The sequence below is a fragment of the Sminthopsis crassicaudata genome, chromosome 3 (genome assembly GCF_048593235.1).
Source record: "Sminthopsis crassicaudata isolate SCR6 chromosome 3, ASM4859323v1, whole genome shotgun sequence".
In the NCBI taxonomy this organism is placed as follows: domain Eukaryota; kingdom Metazoa; phylum Chordata; class Mammalia; order Dasyuromorphia; family Dasyuridae; genus Sminthopsis; species Sminthopsis crassicaudata.
The window spans coordinates 614,907,274-614,927,109 of NC_133619.1; the positions used below are offsets into that span (position 1 = coordinate 614,907,274).

Here is a 19,836-nt window from a genome sequence, read left to right on the forward strand (position 1 = left end):
CTGAAGAGGCTTTGTTTGCAGTTAATCTGAAGCCTGCCTCCCTCCTTTCAATAGAAGCAACCAACCCTCCCACATTAACTGCTTTTGGATCTCATGCAAATTGCTCCCCTTCTGTTGGCCTCAGTTTCCCCATCTGTTAACTGAAGAGCGAGGGTTCTTAACCTCTGCTGTGTCATGGACCCTATGGCAGTCTGGGGGAAGGCCTATGGCCCCCTTCTTAAAAGAATATTTTTGAATAATTGAAATGAATGCTTAATTTAGGAAAAGGTTTATGAAAAATAAAAATGGATTTCTCCTCTAAGTTCATAAACCTTCTGAAATCCATATATCCTGTGGTCTCATTTAAAAAAAAATGATCTCTTATGTTCCTTCCAGTTCTATCCATTTTATGACTCCTGATTTAGGAGGGACTTGACACTTGCCCCCAATCCTTTATTTCCCATCATCCATCCATAAAATTCTTCCTAACACACATCCCTGACCAGATAAAGAAACTTCAGTCCCTCTCTATTACCTCTAAAGTCATTAGATAAGCATCTAAAATCCTTCACAATACAGCTCCATTCCCTCTCCATTCTCCTGCTTCTTCTTTCATACTCACAGGACCCAAGTCAGCTTCCAGCTAGACACATATTACCAGCCCTCTGTCTGAGGCAGCTAGAGTAGCAGTGGACATACCACTGGGTTGGATTAAGGAATACCTGAATTTAAATCCAGCCTCAGACACTTACTAACTATGTGATTCTGGGCAAGTCACTAAACACTGCTTGCCTCAGTCTCCATATCTGTAAAATGGGGATAATAAAATAAAATTCCCAGAATTGATGTGCAGCTCATTTCATCATTATAAAATGAAATAACAGCAACTCCCTCACAAGGTGCTGCAGGGATCAAATGACATCATATGGTGCTGTATAAATGTTCATTTCCTTCCTTTCTCTCTGTCTTCTTGATCCTCCTAATCATGGCAATCAGGCTCTACCCCATCCCTAGAACTTCCTTCAGATGATCTCCTCTCCAGTAATCCCAGAAGTGGGGAGGGAGAAAGATGCTACTAGGACAAGTAGGTGTTTAATAAATGCTTATAGAATTGTATAGCTCTCCTGCTTTCAACCCCACCTCCTGATATATGCACCCTGTATGTGCTTGAGAGAGTCTCCTAGTCAGATTGACCGTCTCCCGAGGAATTTGGTTCTATAAAATCTTAGAACCCGTGTAGTCCATCCCTTTTACTTTAAGATGACTTCCAGGTTGGGAGCTTGAGCGGCTGGGGGGAAGGTGGTACTCTGTGCGGGAGGACTGAGGGAGAAAGATGACAAGCTGGATTTTGGTGTCCGTCCAGCTCCAGATGTTTGAAAGGCAGTTGGAGATACTGTGCTTTGCTTCCCTCCAGATCACACCCAAGGGCAGAAGTAGAGAAAAAACCCAGAGTTCTGGGAAAGGAAGGGGTCGCCTCACCTGCACACGTAAACATCCAGGGGTGTCTGGGTGTTAGGGGTCATAATCCAAGGGGCCACTCGGAACACCACCGTGTCTGTGAAAATCGGGGTTTCAAGGAGCTGTGGGAACAGATGGATGCAGTGTCCTGACTACTCAGCTGGAAACTGGACTTCAGATTTCTAGTGCCAGGATTCTCAATCCCAAAGCCACCTGGCTCATAACTGGATTCCCAGTGAAATTCGGAGTATCATGGATTTCATGTGTGTATGTCACACACACATGTTCCCCTATCTACCCACCCATCCTTAAACAAACCTCTCTGTGTTGGCCAACCAACAACTCCTTGGGTCTCCTTGGGAAGCCACAGCTATCCCCCTATCTCCCCACCAGCCTCTCCAGCCTTGGATTTCCCAAGGATGCCCGCCTCCTTGCCAAGCCATACTCCATCTGTGTCCATCAGGGTGATGTCGAAGGAGACCAGTCCAAAGAAATCAGCATCAGGGAAGGCAAGGCCCTCCACATAGAAGGTGATCTCCTGCTCCCCAGGGCCCCGCTCCACGTTGTATGACAATTTGTCGGGTCCAAGGACCCTCTTGTAGTCGGAAATGCGGTTCCCACCTGGGAGAAAATCAGGGAGTAAGAGGATCTTTCCTGGGGGTAGGGAGGTGAGTTATCTTGAAAAGTTACCTGGTTGAAGTCCCAGTCACAGCAGGAAAGTACGATTGACCAGATTCTGGTCAAAGCAGGAATGGCAACAAGAGAAGGCTGATGCAGAGAGTAAGTGAGCTGGCTACATGGCCTATCATTTGTTCCCTAGAAATGAGACTATGTATTGCAGGATCTCAAACAGTACTTAGGGAGAAAGGCAGGGAAGAGGAAAAATGGGAAAAGAAGGGGAAAGAAGGAGGGAGGGAAGGTAAGAAAGAGGAAGGGAAGGAGAAAAGAGGAAAAGGGGAAAGAAAGGAAAGAAGGAAGGGGGGAGAGAGGGAAAGAAGAAAGAAGGAAGGGAGGGAAGGAAGGAGGAAGGGAGAAAAGAAAGAAAGGAGGGAGGGAAAAAGGAAGGAAGGAGGAAAGGAAGGAAGAAAAAAGGGAGGCAATGAAGGACAAAGGGAAAGAAGGAGGGAGAGAAGTAAGGAAGGAAGGAAGAGAAGGAAGCAGGGAGGGAGGAAAGGAAGAATGAAAGGAGGGAGAAGGAAAGAAGTAGGGAAGGAAAAAAAAAGGAAGAAGGGAAGTAAGGATAAAGGGAAAGAAGCAGGGAGGAAAGGAAGGAAGGAAGAAAGAAAAAGGAAGGAAAGAAGAAGGAAGGAAGGAGAGAGGGAGGGAGGGAAGGAAGAAGACATTTGGGAAGAGAGAAAGAGAAAGGAGAGAAAAAAAAGGAAGCTTCCCTTCTGGGCATATCTGCACCCAGATACAGACGGGCACATTGATCTAGGCCAGCAGGACCGTGCTGGGTGACTTCTTCCTCACCTTGGGCATGGAATACCCTCACTTTGTCTGAGTCATTGTGTGACACGTGCAGGACAAGCTTGTGGTCATCGAAGATCTTATCAGGGCCATTGGTCCAGAGCACCATCTTGGACATATCCTGCAGGTCTGTGGAGATGCAAAGCTTGAGGAGGGTCTCTTGGGACTACCCCCTCCCCTCTCATGGCAATAAAAGGGGCGTGGTCTATGGGATTCTCCCCTTTATCCTGCCTGGACTACAGGGCTCCCACCCCCCACTTACCTGCCAGGGAATACAAGCGACTATGAGAGTAGTCGACTCCCCCAGGGAGGGGACTATCCCTGTCGCAGTTCACCAAAAGGATTGCCCCGCGGCCTTCTGGACCCCAGCTCCATGTTTTCTGCAGCCAAAGAAATTAAATCCCATTCACCGATCATTTAGTCAGAGCCTATTAAGCACAAATTCTTCTTGTATTCGGCTCTGGAGATAATTAGACAAAAATGACAAGATCCCTCCCTTCAAGGAACTTAACATTCTCACCGAATGGAGTAAGAGGAAGTAAGATATTGTCACATGGGAGGAAAATAAAAGACAAAGAGCGACCAAACAAAGGCAGGAATAGGGACAGAGTATTACAGAGAAATGTGAGGAGGGGAAAGCGCTTTTGGCTGAGGGGAGGGGGTGGTAGGTAGGAGGGAAGTGTCACCAAACCGGGCTTTGAAGGCAGACTCATCTGAAAGTCTGAGCTGAGGGGAGAGCGCATTTCAGGCAAGTGGGCAAGAAAGACCAGAGTATATTTTGAGTAGAGCATGGAGTACCCATGAGGATGGAGAGGAAGACGGGGGCAGCTTCTGAAGGTCCCTAAACATATGGCGAAGGAGGTTTTATTGAACCCTTAAAGCAACAGGGAATCATAGTTTGAATAAACACTTTAGATTGATTCTTATCAAACACAACCCGAAAGAATTGGAGAAGGGGAACAATGGAGGCAGAGAGACCAAAGGGAGGCTACAGCAAAAGTCCAGGTGAGACATTAACTGTGGTGGTCGGATTGGGGGGATGGGAGATGGAGAGGGAGGGTCAAAGGAGGGAGAGACGGAGAAGGTAAGATCTCTCTGGCCAGGGCCTCTCTCACCCCCATCCTCTTCCCACAACTCGCTGCCCCTGGACTCCGGACTTTAATTAAATGGTTGAGCTGGCTCCTAATTTTGCCTGAACCAGGTCATCACAACACTTCCTGGAAAATTCCTAGCCACCACCAAAGTTTCCACCCACTCACCCCACCCATCTCCTTCCCAACTTCAAAAGAAAGGCTATATCATCTTCCTTATTAGAATATAACCTCTTTGAGGGCAGGGATCCTCTTATCACACTCAGTACAGAGTAAGAACTAGGTAGCATAGCACAGGACTTCTTAAATTTTTCCCACTTGCGACCCCTTTTCTCCCCAGAAATTTTTAATTTTTAAAAATTTTAATTTAATTTTTATTTTATTAAATTAATTTTATTAAATATTAATGAATAATTGTTAAATATTAATTTTATTAATTTTTAAATTTAATTTTAAATTGACCTTGGGTATATAGGTATATGAAACCAAACATTTCCTGATAATAAATTCATTACCATTTATTAAAGGTATAAAAAAATAAACAAATACATCCATTTCATTAGTATGCAGATATATAGTTATCCTTTATAAATATAAATTTATATATATAAATTTATAAAATTTATCATCTATAAATACATATCATTTATATGTATATATATACCTATAAATAAATACATATCATTTATAAATATAAATTTGTAATTTATAAATACATATCTGCAAACTAATGAAATGGATGTGTTTGTTTTTGGTTTTTTGGCTTTTTTGCTAAGGCAGTTGGGGTTAAGTGACTTGCCCAGGCTCACACAGTCAGGAAGTGTTAAGTGTCTGAGCCAAATTTGAACTCAGGTCCTCCTGACTTCTGGGCTGCTGCTCTATCCACTTCCCCTGTTTGTTTATTTTTACATAAAGAATTAAATCTTAATAAAATCTTTGATATTTTTTACTGTTGCCAAATATTTCACTAGCCCCACAATCAGTTATACAAGCCCATATACAGTCCCAACCCACAGTTTAAGAAGCTTTGGTGTAGTGGATAAAGCTCAAGACTCCAACTTGGGTTCAAGACATTTATTAGCTGTGTGAATGTAGGCAAGCCACATAACTTTGCTTATATATAATTATAATAATAATGTAATAATAACACCTATACCCCAGGATTGTTCTGAGAATCAGATGATATATACGTAAGTTACTTTGAAGATCATAAAACACAATATAAATGCTAGCTTTAAAAAAAAAAAAGAAATTTTGATTAACAAAGGTTTATTTTCTCTTTTCCTAACTACCTCCCTCCACTGCTGAAAAAAAGAAAAAACACTTATTTTTGTAGCAAATATTCATAGTCAAGTAAAATTAATTTCCAGAGTAACCAAGTCTAAAAATATGTCTCTTTCTACACCCTGAGACCCTCTCTTCTCTAACAAGGGATGGAGAGTATATTTCCTCAAACATTCTCTGGGATTAGGGTTGGTCATTGCATTGGTCAGCGTTATTATGTCTTTTAAGTTATTATAAATAATAATATTAATAACAAGTAATCTCTAAATTAATAATAATTACTAATGAAATTATTTATAAATAATCATGAATATTATTTCATTAACGTAAGAAGTGTTGTCAATTTATTGGTTATGGAAGTTCATGGGGGCAGAATAAATGGAAGAGGGTCAAGGAAAGATGTCCTCACTGGTCCAGGCAAGGGTCAGAGGTGATATATCTACCTGCCTTTGAATCCTGGATTTTCCCATATTGGGTTTGCTTAAAGCAAGGGCCCATGCAGATGGAAGAGAATGAGACACTAGATTATACAATTATAAAATGAAGGAGTGGAAGGGCGTGGTGTCCGTAATTGTACACAGTACCCCAGAGGGAATCTTATGAGTTTGGGTATAGCCAAACTATCCTCTCCTTATTGAGCCCTGGGCCCTGTAATAGATAGGTAACTATAAAGTTCTAGCCCTGGAATCAAGAAGTTCAGCCTCAGATACTTTCCAGCTGTATATACTTCACCTCAATCTGCCTCAGTTTCCTCACTCGTAAAAAGGGGATAATAATGGCACCTCCTCCCTTCTCTCAATCCAGTTAAACAGGGGTGAAATGTAGATCTCAGCAATCCCACCTTTCTCAAATTAGCAAGAGTCATACGAGACTTATCAATGAGGCTATTAACCCGATGGGATCTTTCTTGGAATCACTTTTCCCACCTCTTTAGTGATATTAATCCTCACTCTGCCATTCTCTGCTCCATTTTTAGAAGGGAAAGAAAGGGAAGAGAAGGGAAAAGTAGGAAAGGGAAGGAAAAGGAACATTTATTAAGCACCTACTATGTATCAGACATTGTGCTGGGCACTTTACAAATATTATCACATTGGGGATTAGACGTAGGGAGGGTGAAAATAACTGATTCCAGAGATTTATCGTCCCTACCAAAATCTCTGAGAATTTGCTAGTTTTCCCAGATCAGGGTAATACTTGGAAAAGTTTACCTTGTCATCTTTGTTCCTCTTTATTGTTCCAGTACGGCCCGTGTCAACATCCAGAGAAACTTCTGAAAAATCACACAGCAAAGTGACCATTAGCCTCCCTGGAGGCACTAGCTCTAAGCAGAGGCCCCTGGTACAATAGCATCCTAAACAGTCACATTTTCTGCCCTGCCTTGACACTCCATTCATACAATGCATTGCCAGAGCACGTCTCTATGGTCTGTGTCTTGGAAACCTGGTAGAACCCTATCCTGTAAACTGTTATACTTGTGGTTGGGGCAGGTGGAAAGATTGAAAACCTAGGATGCTGAACACTTTCCCCCCAATGGCTAAATCTATAAGAACTGTAACTATGCCCTGTGGGTGGAGGATAAATCAGAGATCTGTCACCATGTAGTCATTTTGTTTTGAACAAATAATTTTATCCATTGGGACTCAGTTTCCTCAACTGTAAAAGAGCATATTTGATGAGTGATCTCTAAGATCTTCCAGTTCTAACATTCCATATACTCAATTTGACTCTAGCATGCTGTGTTCTGTTTCCTTATCATTCTACAATATGCTCTAAGCTCTTCCAGTCTCTGTTCTAAAGTCTCTCCAAACTCTGACATCCTATGTTCTAAGTTAAGGTACCTTCTACTTGTAATGTTCTATGTTCAAAATTCTCCAGTTCTGACATTTTACATTCTAAGGCACTTTTTCGCTTCTCACATTTTGTCTTCTAATCTAGGTCCCCTCTCAGCTCTGACATTCCGTGTTCTAAGGCTCCTTTCAGCTCTGGTATTTTATATTCTAAGGACTCCCCCAACTCTAACATTCCATGTTCTAAAGGTTTCTCAACTTTAACATTCTGTGTTCTAAGGGACCTCTAGCTCCAAGGTGCTATCTATAAACTCTTCAGTTTCCATTTACAAGAAGAAATCAAATAACATCCTTCTCCCCCCAGGAGTTTAATACTCTCACCAGCAAGATCCTACTGATCCATGTCATACTTCAATGGAAGGTAGAAAGGGCAGAGAGGACAGGATCTGCTTGGAAACTGAGGCTCAGAGAGACTGAGCATCTTTCTGAATATTATAGAGCAAGTCTAGAGCAAACCTGAGATCTGAAGCATAAGAGGTTCTAGATCATGTGCCTCGTGGAAGCTTGCTGGGTATCCAACAGAATAATCATGGAGGCATGGAAACAAAGAGGTAAAGGGCAAGTGACTCTGGACTACTTACCAATGGCAGTGAGATATAGCAGGGCCTGGCCAAGAGCTTGGCTCCCATTCTTCCCATAGTAAGAGACGCGTACCTGTGGAAACATCGTGGGGCCAGTGCAGAATCAATGCTCTCAGGAAGCTCCAGGAGGCTTGGAGCCGGCGGAGCAGAGAAACCTGGCTGTGATTGTGCTGCCTGAACCACACAGGAAGACCCTAAAGTCATGGCTTAGATTGAAAGGCCAGTCACCCCAGTGATGTTCAATGAGAGCTCAGAACCAGCAGATCAAGTAGAAAGTACTGAGTGACCTCACTTTCCCCATCTGTAAAATGAGGAGTCTAGACTAGGTGATTTCTAGCTCTGACATCCTGTGTTCTAAGGGCCCTCTCAGCTCTGACATCCCGGGTTCTAAGGGCCCTCCCAGCTCTGACATCCTGGGTTCTAAGGGCCCTCCCAGCTCTGACCTCCTGGGTTCTAAGGGCCCTCCCAGCTCTGACCTCCTGGGTTCTAAGGGCCCTCCCAGCTCTGACATCCTGGGTTCTAAGGGCCCTCCCAGCTCTGACATCCCGGGTTCTAAGGGCCCTCCCAGCTCTGACATCTTGGGTTCTAAGGGCCCTCCCAGCTCTGACATCCTAGATTCTAAGGCCCCTCCCAGCTCTGATCTCCTTGTTCTAAGAACCCTCCATGCTCTGACAATCTATATTCTAGGGGCCTTCTCAGATCTGACCATCTATATCCTAAAGTCTTTTTCAACTTTGATAATTATGATATTCTACATTTTGTTGTCTGTAGTGTCCAGACAAGCTCGCTGTAGGGTCACAGCCAGAGTCCGTGGTCTGAGAAGAGGAGAAAAAAGGCAGGACTCATGGATGGTCAAACATGGAGCCCATTTATTCCAAATTCTCTAAACCTTATATACCTTAATACCCTTACATAACCATAGCACACTGCCCACCTGGGACCACATAACCAACTTGCTATTGTGTATAGATGACTCTTTGCTGCTTAGTAACACTCTGCTTTAATCATAACACAGGTTGTCACATCCCCTGAAGTCTCAGGAGAACAGAGAGCCCTTGGTGGGGGGATGGGGAGCAGAACCAGACACTGTCAGCAGAGTTCCTTTTACTGGGCTAAAGGGTCTCCTACCTCGCCCAGAGTTCCCCACTATCTGTGGTCCTCTACGGTTGTCCCTCCCAAATCTAAAGTTTTAAAGATTCTTCCAATTCAGCTATTCTACTGCTCAGGAAAGAAAGAAGGGAAATTGTGGGAGCAAATTGGTCAAACAGGAATGTCTGGAGAACTAGTGGCCCAGGACAGGAAAAGATATATTTATGTCTATATTTCAGTGTGTCAGGTATGTGAGGAGTGCCCACAGTGTGTGTGTTGTATGTGTATGTCAGAAGATCAAGCAGGTGGATTACACAGTGTGTGCTCTTGTAAGCCAATATCCATGTGTTTACAATATCCATAGTATAATAAAGTGTATAGGTGAGTATGTTACATATGATTGAGTTTGAAGATATGTTGGGTGGAGGGAGACATTCATATGTATGAGTGTGGGTGTCCATCACTTAATCAATAAGCATTTATTAAATGCTTACTATGGGCCAAGAATTGTATTAAATGACAAGGATACAGAGGAAAATGACAAAGCCTTCCCTGCCCTCAAAAAGCTTTCATTCTAATGGGAGAGACAACAAGTAAATGAAGGGGAAACCGAAGTGTGCAGTGGGGAAGGGAAGGAACATGGAGAATTATGTAACGTCCTGGGGGGTATGCCAGTGTGAATATGTGCTTCAGTCCGTACAGAAGCGTGGAGAAGGTACATAAGAGAAGATATGTGTATTAAGTAGATATATAAAGAGAAAGGGGAGGGGTGTGTGTGTGTGTGTGTGTGTGTGTGTGTGTGTGTGTGAGTGTGTGTGAGTGTGTGAGAGGGTGAGTGTGTGTGAGTGTGTGTGAGTGTGTGAGTGTGTGTGTGTGAGTGTGTGTATGAGTGTGTGTGTGTGAGTGTGTGAGTGTGTGTGTGTGAGTGTGTGTGTGAGTGTGTGTGTGAGTATGTGTGTGAGTGTGTGTGTATGAGTGTGTGTGAGTGTGTGTGTGTATGTGTGTGTGTATGAGTGTGTGTGAGTGTGTGTGTGTGTGTGTGTGTGTGTGTGTGTGTGTGTGTGTGTGTGTGTGTGTGTGTAAGAGTCTGGGGGGATTCATGGAGCCTCCCTCTCACCTTGACATCATCAACTTTGGTACTGGCGGCCTCCACGGTTAGGATGACGTCCACGTCAGCATCCAAAGGCCAGTGTTCATCAGCTGGGGGTTCACTCACATTGTTAGGGTCGTATTCCATGTAGATCTGCACTGATGAGCTTCCGGTGACCTTGAAAGTCACAGCTCCTGGAGGTACTGAACTGAATGGGAAAGGAGACAAGAAGGAGGTAAGCCAGAAAGCCATCCCAGGGTCTCAGGGCTTCACCATGGAAGGAAGAACACTCATATTAGCTCACACATCTCTCTATCCAGGCCTCTCTTTGGGACCTCCGTTTCCCCATCTGTAAAATGCAATTGTCATCCCCAAACCCAAGGCCATGAGGACCAATTGGGAAGACACAATGGTGGATTTGGTGGATACAGTGGCTCAGGATGGCTAGTCGTCAAAGCAGATAAATGATTGTCGATGAACTGTGTGTAGACACAGCATGGGGAGACTGTGTTTGGAAGGGCTGTGTCCACAATTATGACACTACATTTTCTTTCTCCATATCTTTTCTTTTCTTTTTTTTTTGAGGCATTTGGAGTTAGGTGACTTGCCCAGGGTCACACAGCCAGGAAGTGTTAAATGTCTAAGGCCAGATTTGAACCCAGGTCCTCCTGACTTCAGGGCTGGTGCTCTATCCACTGCGCCACCTAGCTGTCTCCTCCATTCCTTTTCAATATCTCTCCTGGCTGTCCCCCACATCAGGAACGCATTCCCTTTTCACATCCCCTTGTTTTCCCTGGCTGTCCTCCAGACTGGAGTTCCACCTTGGTAAGAAGCCTTCCCCCACTCTCACCAAATCAGAGCCTTTCAGATAACCTTCCATTTACTCCAGATATATCTGGCATATTCCAGGTTCTTTACATGATGTCTCCTCCCATTAGAATGTAAGCTCCTCGAAGGCAGGACTGTTCCGGCCTTCTTTTGTATCTCTAGCACTTATGTCCAACATATAGTAAGTGATTAATAAGAAGGCAACTAGATGATTCAGTGCAGGGATTGGAGTCCAAAAGGCTCATCTTCCTGAGCTCAAATCCGGCCTCAGACAATAGCTGTGTCAACTCCCAGGCAAGTCACTTAACCCTGTTTACTTCAGTTTTCTCATCTGTAACATAAGCTGGAGAAAACCACTCGGGTATTTTTTGCCAAGAAAACCTCAAATGGGGTCCCAAAGACCCAGACTCAACTGGAAAAAAAAAAGACTGACTGGTGACTAACTGCTGGTTGACTGATTTAGAATTCTGTGATTCAACTTCATCCAGAAGACGTTTAGTAACGCAGAGCTCATCACTTTATGGAGCAGGCCATCCTGTAAGAACGGTGCTTACAAAATTCAAAAATGGAAAGACCTTTTTCAGATGACCTAACCCATCCCTGAAAAGGAATCCCAACTAAGACATTTTTAAAACAAGTATTTATTTATTCAGCAGTTTACTACATGCCAGGCACTGTGCTAAGTGCTTTACCAATCTTATCTAATTTGATCTTCACAACAATCCTTGGAGGTAGGGGCTGTTATTATCCCCATTTTACAGGTGAGAAAATTAAGGTAGAAGTAACTTAAGCAATATGCCCCAGGTCACACAGCCAACAAATGGTCATCTGATTTTTTCTTGAAGACCTTCAACAAGGGGAAACCATTCCTTCCTAAGGTAGCCCATCCCACCTTTGGATAACGGATTATTGGGAAAATGTTCCTGACATCAAGCCTAAATTATAGCTAACATTTTTATGGCACCCTAAAATTTGCAAGATACATAGATTGTGAGTGCATTTTTAAAAATAATATTTATTTATTTATTTATTATAAATTTTTATAATTATAACACTTTTTTGACAGTACATATGCATAGGTAATTTTTTTTTACAACATTATCCCTTGTACTCTAACCCATGCATATATCTTGTAAATAAAAAGACATAAAAAGGGGGAAAAAATAAAGACCTCAGCTTAAAAAGGCCGAGGTCTCCCACCACATCCAATGCCTATTTCAGTTATCCCAATTATATTTTGCCTTTAAACCCAGAAGCCTGTATAGGAGAAAGTGAGGCAGGTATCCCAGCATAGCCCTCCCTTATTTAAATCCAACTCATTTGCATTTCATGACCTCACTTCCCAGATGCAAGGATCCTCTTTAAGACTCAGGGACAAATAACCACAACAATAACAATTAGGGATAACAAACAACAAACAAATAACAACAAAGACATCTCACTCACTCCAGCTAGGACACAAGGCTGACTGACTCTTCAGGAACAGAGAGAGAGAATGCTACTAGCCATGCTAATAGCATGGCTCTTCCCTCCCCCACCATTTTCCCAGTGATCAATAGTAAACATTCAAGTTTTCAATCCCTAGTCCTGGAGAAGCCAAATACAATCAATCAAAAATCCAAGAATAGTTGCTAATAGAGTAGTAGGCTGGCACTGATGAGCCAATGGCCAAAAAAATCGTCCCTGTCATTAATCAAACAATGCATTTTTATTAAGCAATCTAGTTAGCCAACCAGCAAGCCTTTATTAAATAGTTATTATGTGCCAGGCTTCTTAAGTACTGGAGATACACAGAAAGGCAAAAAGAGCTGCTGCCTCCAATGGTTTACACGCTAATACAGAAGACAATTCATAAACAACTATGTGCATACAAGATCCATACAATGTAAATGGAAGGCAATCTCAGAGAGAAAGTACTAGCAGTGGGAGGGACCTAGAAAGAGCTCCTGAAAAAGATGGGATTTCAGCTCCTTTTTTTTTTTTTTTTTTGAGGCAATTAGGATTAAAGTAACTTCCCCAGGATGATACAGTAAATGTTGAAGGCCAAATTTGAACTCAGGCCCTCCTGACTCCAGGGCTAATGTTCCATCCACTGCACCAGTTAGCTCCCCCCCTTTCCTCAGTCTTAAAGGAAGCCAGAAGGAAAAGATGAGGAAGAAGAACATCTCATGGGAGACAGCCAGGCAAATCATTTAGAGAAAAAACATAGAGTATTATATACAAGAAAGATAGTGACCTGGATCTTAAAGCACATGGAGCAAAAGAAAGTATAAGAAAACTTAAAATGTAGGAAGGAGACAAGTTGTTAACTGTTTTAAAAGCCAAAAAAAGGATTTTTAAAAAATTGCTTCTGGTGGGTCAGCTACATGGCTGGAATCAGGAGGATCTGAGTTCAAATCTAGCCTTAGACACTTAACACTTACTAGCTGTGTGACCCTGGGCAAGTCACTGAATCCTAAACACCTCACCAAAAAAAAATTGCTCCTGGGAGTAATGAGGAGCCACTGAAGTTTGTTTACTAGAGCAGTCACACAGTCAGACTTATGTCTCAGAAAGATATCTCTTATACTCCATATGGCTGGGGATACAAAAATAAAAATGAATGTCCCTAACTCTTAGAAACACATTGCATTCTACTGGTCATTTGTGACCTCAGGCCTGAGTACAGTTCACAGGTACACACAATGACCTCAACCTGACTGGGTAGCTAACAACATACACACACATACATGTAATTATTTATATATGTACATATATATTCTATTAAATACAAACAGCATAAGTCTTTTCCTGGGCCCACATGGCAGCACTACCCTGTCTTTAAATATTAGGGACCAGTGTTCTGTTGAAAGGTCATCTCATCCAACCCTCTCCTCCCATGTGAGAGGCAGCATAATGCAGAGCAGAATAATGGATTTTGAATCAGCAGAACTTACTTTGTCTCTCTGTGAGTGGGTAGTCTTGGACAGGTCATTTAATTTCTATGGGCCTCAGTTTCCCCTTCTGTCAACTGAGGACACTAATTTAAATCAGTATTTCTCAAACTTTTGTTCTCAGTATCCCTTTATGCAATTAAAAGTTATTGAGAGGTTTTGTTTATGAGAGTTATATTTGTAAATTTTACTAAAAATTAATTTTGAATTTGTAAACCCTCTGAAAGGGTTTCAGAGACAACCCCCCCAAGATTCTCTGGACTGCACTTTAAGAAACGTTGATCCAGATGGTTTTTAAAGTCCTTTTGTACTCTAGGTGCAGGGTTCTTAGCCTAGGAACCATGTGCCCTGTGAGAGTCTGTGGAAAGATTTTAGGGGGTTTCTGGCTTTGGATATGAATATATATATATATTATATAACATAATATATAATATATATATTTCCATTATTCTTTGGTTTCCTTCATAGTCTTATGTATTTTATTTTTTGCATTTAAAAACATTTTTCTGAGAATAACATAGGCTTTACCAACCACTGCTAAAAGATTCTCTGAACTTGATGCTTAGGAGATGGGCAAAGCTGATGTTATGTAAGGTCAAAGGGAACAGTCCTCACTGATCAAGGAGTCAAGAAAGACTTCAGTGAGAAGGTAGCAATAGATTTGATCACTAAAGAAGGGAAGAAATTCAACAAATAAAAAGAAGGAGGGAATGCATTCCAAGCATAGGAGATGGTGTGCTCAACGGCAAAGAGATGGTAGAACCCAGGGCGTGTATAGCAAATAGTGGGTAGTCCAGTTTGACTGGCATATATGCCACAGCAAATGAGATAAGACTAAAAAGTCAGGTGGTACCAGATGATGAAAGTCCTTTGCTGCCAACCTTCTAATGTAATTTGATGTTTTATAAGTCACATCAACCAACCTTCCTGCTTACTGATGATTTAGAAAGTTGGACAAAAAAATACATCCCCCTGATCAAAAATCAAACTCAACATGCCAGCCATCCAATGCCAACCTCTTGATATCTGCCCTTTTCCCAGTGGTTAGCCCTTTAATCAATCAGCTGGGAGTCAGAAAGAACAAGAAGTATAGCAGAGTGCTGTGCTTCTGATATCTGATTTCCCTCCCTCAATGGGTAGAACAAAAAGTTCTCTATCAAAAGTTCCAGAAATGCCTGCCATCTAGGGGAGGGGGTGGAGGGAAGGAGGGGAAAAATTCGGAACAGAAGGGAGTACAAGGGATAATGTTGTAAAAAAAAAAAATTACCTATGCATATGTACTGTCAAAAAAATGTTATAATTATAAAAATAAATAAATAAATAAATATTATTTTAACAAAAAAAAAAAGTTCCAGAGCAGAAAGTGGAGCAACCATGAAGTAAAGCATCTGGTTTCTGAGGTTTGGTGGCACCTAATATTGTGCCATGAACAGGGCCAGGCCAGCTTACCCAATTACCCTTTTCCCTCAAGTGCCCTCTGCTTTGTCCTGATTCCAACTAGTCATCTTCCCATGTTCAACATAGTGGGTGCCAAGTCACTTTAAAGTACCTTGTCCTGTTATGCCACAGTCTCCTTGAGGTGTTCTACCTCAGTTTCCCTGCACTAGTTTCCCTTATTGTCCTGACTGAGTTTCCCTGAAATGTTCTATCTCAGTTTCCTTAACTGTTCTGCCTCAGTCCCCTTAAGTTGTAAAACCCCCTCTGGTTCATTAAGACTGAGGACCATTTATTTGCTCTAAGGTTATAAATCGTCAATGGGAGATGAGGAGCAGATCAGACATCCTGGCTCCTAGCTCCCTCTGCCTTCAAAGAATTTTTAACACTGTCCCTTAAATATTCCTAGAGATAAGATCATTCCGGATACTTCAATTGATTCCTTACTTCTGTTTCCTGACTCTGGTTTTCAGCAAGATTTTATTGCTCTCCCCAACCTGACAAAACCAAACGGTTCTGTAAGAACTTTTCCCGCTCTTCTTTTCTTTGTTTAAAAGCTATAAAAGGGTTTGTCACTCTCCCATTCATCACTGGATACTTTGAAACAAGAGTCCTGTCCAGTCAATTAAACTCTCTAATTAATAAAATATTAAAAACTCTCTAATCTCTGTCTTGCCTCAGTTTCTCCAGCATTACAGTCCCTTCTGCTCTCAACCTAGTAAGGCTAGACCAGAGACCTTCCTTTGTTATGTTAGCACAGGCTTCTAAGACACAGACAAGTAACCCGACTCAGAGCCAGGAAAGAGACAGAATCTATGTTCCTTTCCGATAGGCCCTCTCTGCCAAAGTGACTTATACTCAGGGCATTTCCTTCCCCTCCCAGTTCTCTCTAGGACAGAGGCTCATCACTTTCCTCTAACCACCTTAACCTGTGGCCCAGAAGTCTTATCCCCATTTTTCAAGAACAGCCTCTCCTGACCTGACCTATAGGAACGGGAACTAGGAAGTATCTAAAATATTTTGATTCCCTTCCCTTAAAAGGAATTTGTGGCCCTTCTTATCACTTACTTAGACTATATTTCAATAGCTTCTTAATTCCTGTTTCTAACTCTATTCTCACCTCCTCTAACCCTTTCTGTGCATGACTGCCCAGGTATTGTAATGAATGTAAAGGTCTAACCATGCTCATACAATAAAGACACAGAAACACAATAATCAGAGATGCACAAATTTAGAACTTGGAAGGATTTTAGAGCTCATTTAATCCATCCCCCTCATTTTACAGCTAAGGAAACTAAGGTTTCCAAAATCACATGGGTGGCAAAACATTATTAGTATTCACATCTTCTAACTCTAAATCCAGGATTATCTCCATGGGATTATTCAACTTTTAAACAAATATGTCAACTAGTCTCTCCTCCTTTTATAGATGAGCAAACTAAAGTTTAGGGATGTTGAGTCACTTGAGAAGTTTCCATCTGGCTGGGGAAACTCAGAGGATGGAGACAGAAATTCTGGCTGAAGGGGACAAAGAAAGTTTAATGAGAAAGGAAGCTCCCGAGCTCAGGATCACACAAAGCTGATATTTATATCTAGATTTTCTGATTTCTTATCCAATATTACAAACCAAGGCCTTGAGTTGGCAATCAATGCCCTCCACTGTTTAACCCGAGACTTATTTTAGGCAGCCTATACTTACTTTCCTTAATTGTTGGGTCACTTACTGAGTCATGTCATTCCCTTGGCCTGGATCATTCTCCCCACCATCTCACTTTAGATCTGTCTCTATTCATCCTCAAGTTTCAACTCAGGAGTTTCTTCCTCTATACAGTTCCTTTTCATTCCCTCACCAAAATTATTCTTTCCTCCCTTTGAATTCCCCAGCTATTATGAAACTGCTCAAAAGGTGTTCAACATATTTGTCCTCAAAAAATTTACCTGATCATAAGACTAAAAAGTCCAAGTTTGATGGAATGGAAAGAAAGTTGGTTTTGGAATCTAAAAACTAGATTTGGGTTTGATTTTGCCACTAATAGGGATAGGTAGGTGGTACAATGGATAGAATATTGGGCCTGGAGTTACAAAGATCTGAGTTCAAGCTTGCTTCATATACTTACTGTGTGACCCTGGGCAAGTCAAGTAATCCTGTGCCTCAGTTTCCTTACCTATAAAATGAGCTGGAGAAAGAAAGAACCTCTCCAGGACCTGTGCCAAGAAAACTCCCATTTAAATCTAAAATGACCCATTCTGGAAATAAAAAAGTTTCCATGCTGCTTATCAGTGGGATCAAACCCATAAGTAACTACTAGACTCTCTGCCTAGAAGAAATTGAGAAACTAAAGCTTTTAATTTTAAAGAAAAGGGAAGGGGGACTTGGACTAAATTATTTCTATTCTATAAGATATTTTAAAATAAACAAAGATAGATTAAGCAAAAATAACTTAAAATAATATCTTTAAAGAGGATGGATTTTAAAAAAAAACCCAATTCAGAAAAAGAAAGCACATTAGAAACAAAGATAAAAATATAAACCTAACCTAACCCATAACTTTACATGTGAGTGGTTTAATAATACAATAAAACAAAAGTTAGAAATTGAATAAGAAAACAACCCCCCCAATCTATTGTATATCAATATTGCTCTATTTTTTCTCTATTTTTTTCCTTTAAAGATTGTCATATATGGAATGGGTCTAGTGAAGGGAGAAGGGTACTAGAAGAAATTAAACAATGTTATAATAAATTATATCAATAAAATTTTTTAAGAAGTGTAAAAAAAAAAAGAGAAAGATTTATTTTACTTCAGACATCCTGTGTTCTAAGGGCCCTCCTAGCTCTGACATTCCAAGGCCTTCCTAGCTCTGAGATTGTGTGACCTAAGGCCACTTTCAATTCTAATATCTATGTTCTAAGGTCACTTTCAGCAAGAGTCTTAGGGACTAAATTCACTGGCTATGGACTCAGATGGTCATTTCATGTTCAACTTTTCATGATTCCATTGGGGATTTTCTTGGCAAAGATATTGGAGTGGTTTGCCATGGCCTTCTCTAGCTCATTTTGCAAATGAGGAAACTGAGGTATATAGGGTTAAGTGACTTGCACAGGGTCACACAGGTATCAAGTGTCTGAGGCCAGATTTAAATTCAGGAAGATGAGTAGACTTGAGTCTAAACGGGGCACTCTATGCGCTGTGACATCCCCTCGATGTCCCAGTTGATGGTACCATGAGGTAATAGATATTATAGTAATATAGAATGTCTGCTGCATTTGAAGTCAGAAGACCTGGCTTCAAATATGGACTGAGCTACTTCCTAGTTCCATGAGTATGGGGAGTCACTTCCCTATTTAGGCCTCAGTTTCTTACTCTCCAAATTGATGGAGCTGGACCAAAGCTCTAGGGGCCCCACCCAGCTCTGCATCTGTGACCTAAAGATGCCGTGAAGACTGGCATGTGTCCTGCAGAGGGTGTAGCCTGAGGAACAGGGAGGTGGCCTACAATCCCACACGTAGTACACATCTGAGAGAGCCCTGCTCCAGCCTAATGGTCAGAGGCTGAGCCCAAGGAACAAAAGAAACCATCTTCCGACAAAAATTCCATTTTTACCAGCTTTCAGAGGAAAAAGAAGGAAAATACGGAGCAATGAATAATTCAAAACTCAGAATACAAAACAAAACAAAACATCTTCAGCACAGATCATTTTCAATTAAGAAAAAAAAGACAAAAACACAAATGATTTTCAAAACACAAAACCACATATGGTTTTTAGTCAGATAATAATGCTAAACAGTGGATAAGCATTGGAGGAGGGGCTAAAAATCCTGAGTGTGTGTCTGTGTGTGTGGTGTTAGAGTTGGGGGGAAAGAGGGAAAGAGAGAAGGAGAGAGGGAAGAAAGAGAAAAAGATCTATAATAACAGGAAGGGGTTGGATTGGCTGATCTCTGGGGTCTACTTAAGTTCTAAAGATTTCATTTTATAAAGAAGAAGAACAACAATTATGATTATTAATAGTTATTATTAATATTTCTACAGTGAGGTAATGTGTAGTGATGGAGAGAGAACTGACCTCAGGATTATAGAGATCTACATTCAAGTCTTCTTTCCAGTATATCCTGCCTATGTGACTATAGACAAGTCACATAAGCTGTCAGTGCCCCTAGCAAGTGTCTGAGACTATAAATTTCAGAATATATAATTTATATAAATGTGAAGTTCTGACTTCTTTTAGTCGTTGGAGTTGCTCTACTGGAAATTCAATATACCAACTATTCTCAAAGTGTGGTCCCAAGAATCCCTTTCAGTTCACCCTTTCAGAGTAAAAGTAAATAGCAATTGTTTCTGTTTGGGCCAGAATTCCTGAAGATCTTCCCTTCCCAGACTGATTTTTTTGGAGTAGCTATAAGAGGCCATTCTTTGCTTCATTTCTTACTTAGCCTTAGTCACTGAATGGGTGTTGCCTCAGTCAAATTGAGATCTGTTAAAGACTTAAGCTTAAAAAGACCAAGTCTCTCCATTGCATCCAGGATCAATTCCAGTTGTCTTGATCTATATCTGGCCACTGAACCCAGATGGCTCCATAAAGAATAAACTGATGATTCTACACAGCCCTGATTCACTTAAAACCAATTTACTTGCAAGTCATAATATCACCTCCCTGATGTCATGGTTCTCACTGAGATTGATGGACAAACATTCGGGGGAATCAATAAAATCAAAACCATTTTCACATTAATAATAAAATTTTAAAAATTCCAATA

General features: G+C 41.4%; 1 protein-coding gene across 2 annotated transcripts in view; it reads right to left on the reverse strand.

Moving 5' to 3' along the window:
• The window catches only part of LOC141564084 (protein-arginine deiminase type-1-like), a 386,771-nt gene that overhangs the window by 19,496 nt on the left and 347,439 nt on the right, over positions 1–19,836 (reverse strand). For both annotated transcript variants that reach the window (XM_074306120.1, XM_074306121.1), the window contains 7 exons: positions 9,914–10,094; positions 7,708–7,780; positions 6,488–6,549; positions 3,167–3,284; positions 2,908–3,033; positions 1,883–2,058; positions 1,459–1,559 (listed from right to left, as the gene is read on the reverse strand). In XM_074306120.1, coding sequence (XP_074162221.1) covers positions 1,459–1,559; positions 1,883–2,058; positions 2,908–3,033; positions 3,167–3,284; positions 6,488–6,549; positions 7,708–7,780; positions 9,914–10,094 — 837 coding nt within the window. The remainder of the gene's footprint in view (positions 1–1,458; positions 1,560–1,882; positions 2,059–2,907; positions 3,034–3,166; positions 3,285–6,487; positions 6,550–7,707; positions 7,781–9,913; positions 10,095–19,836) is intronic.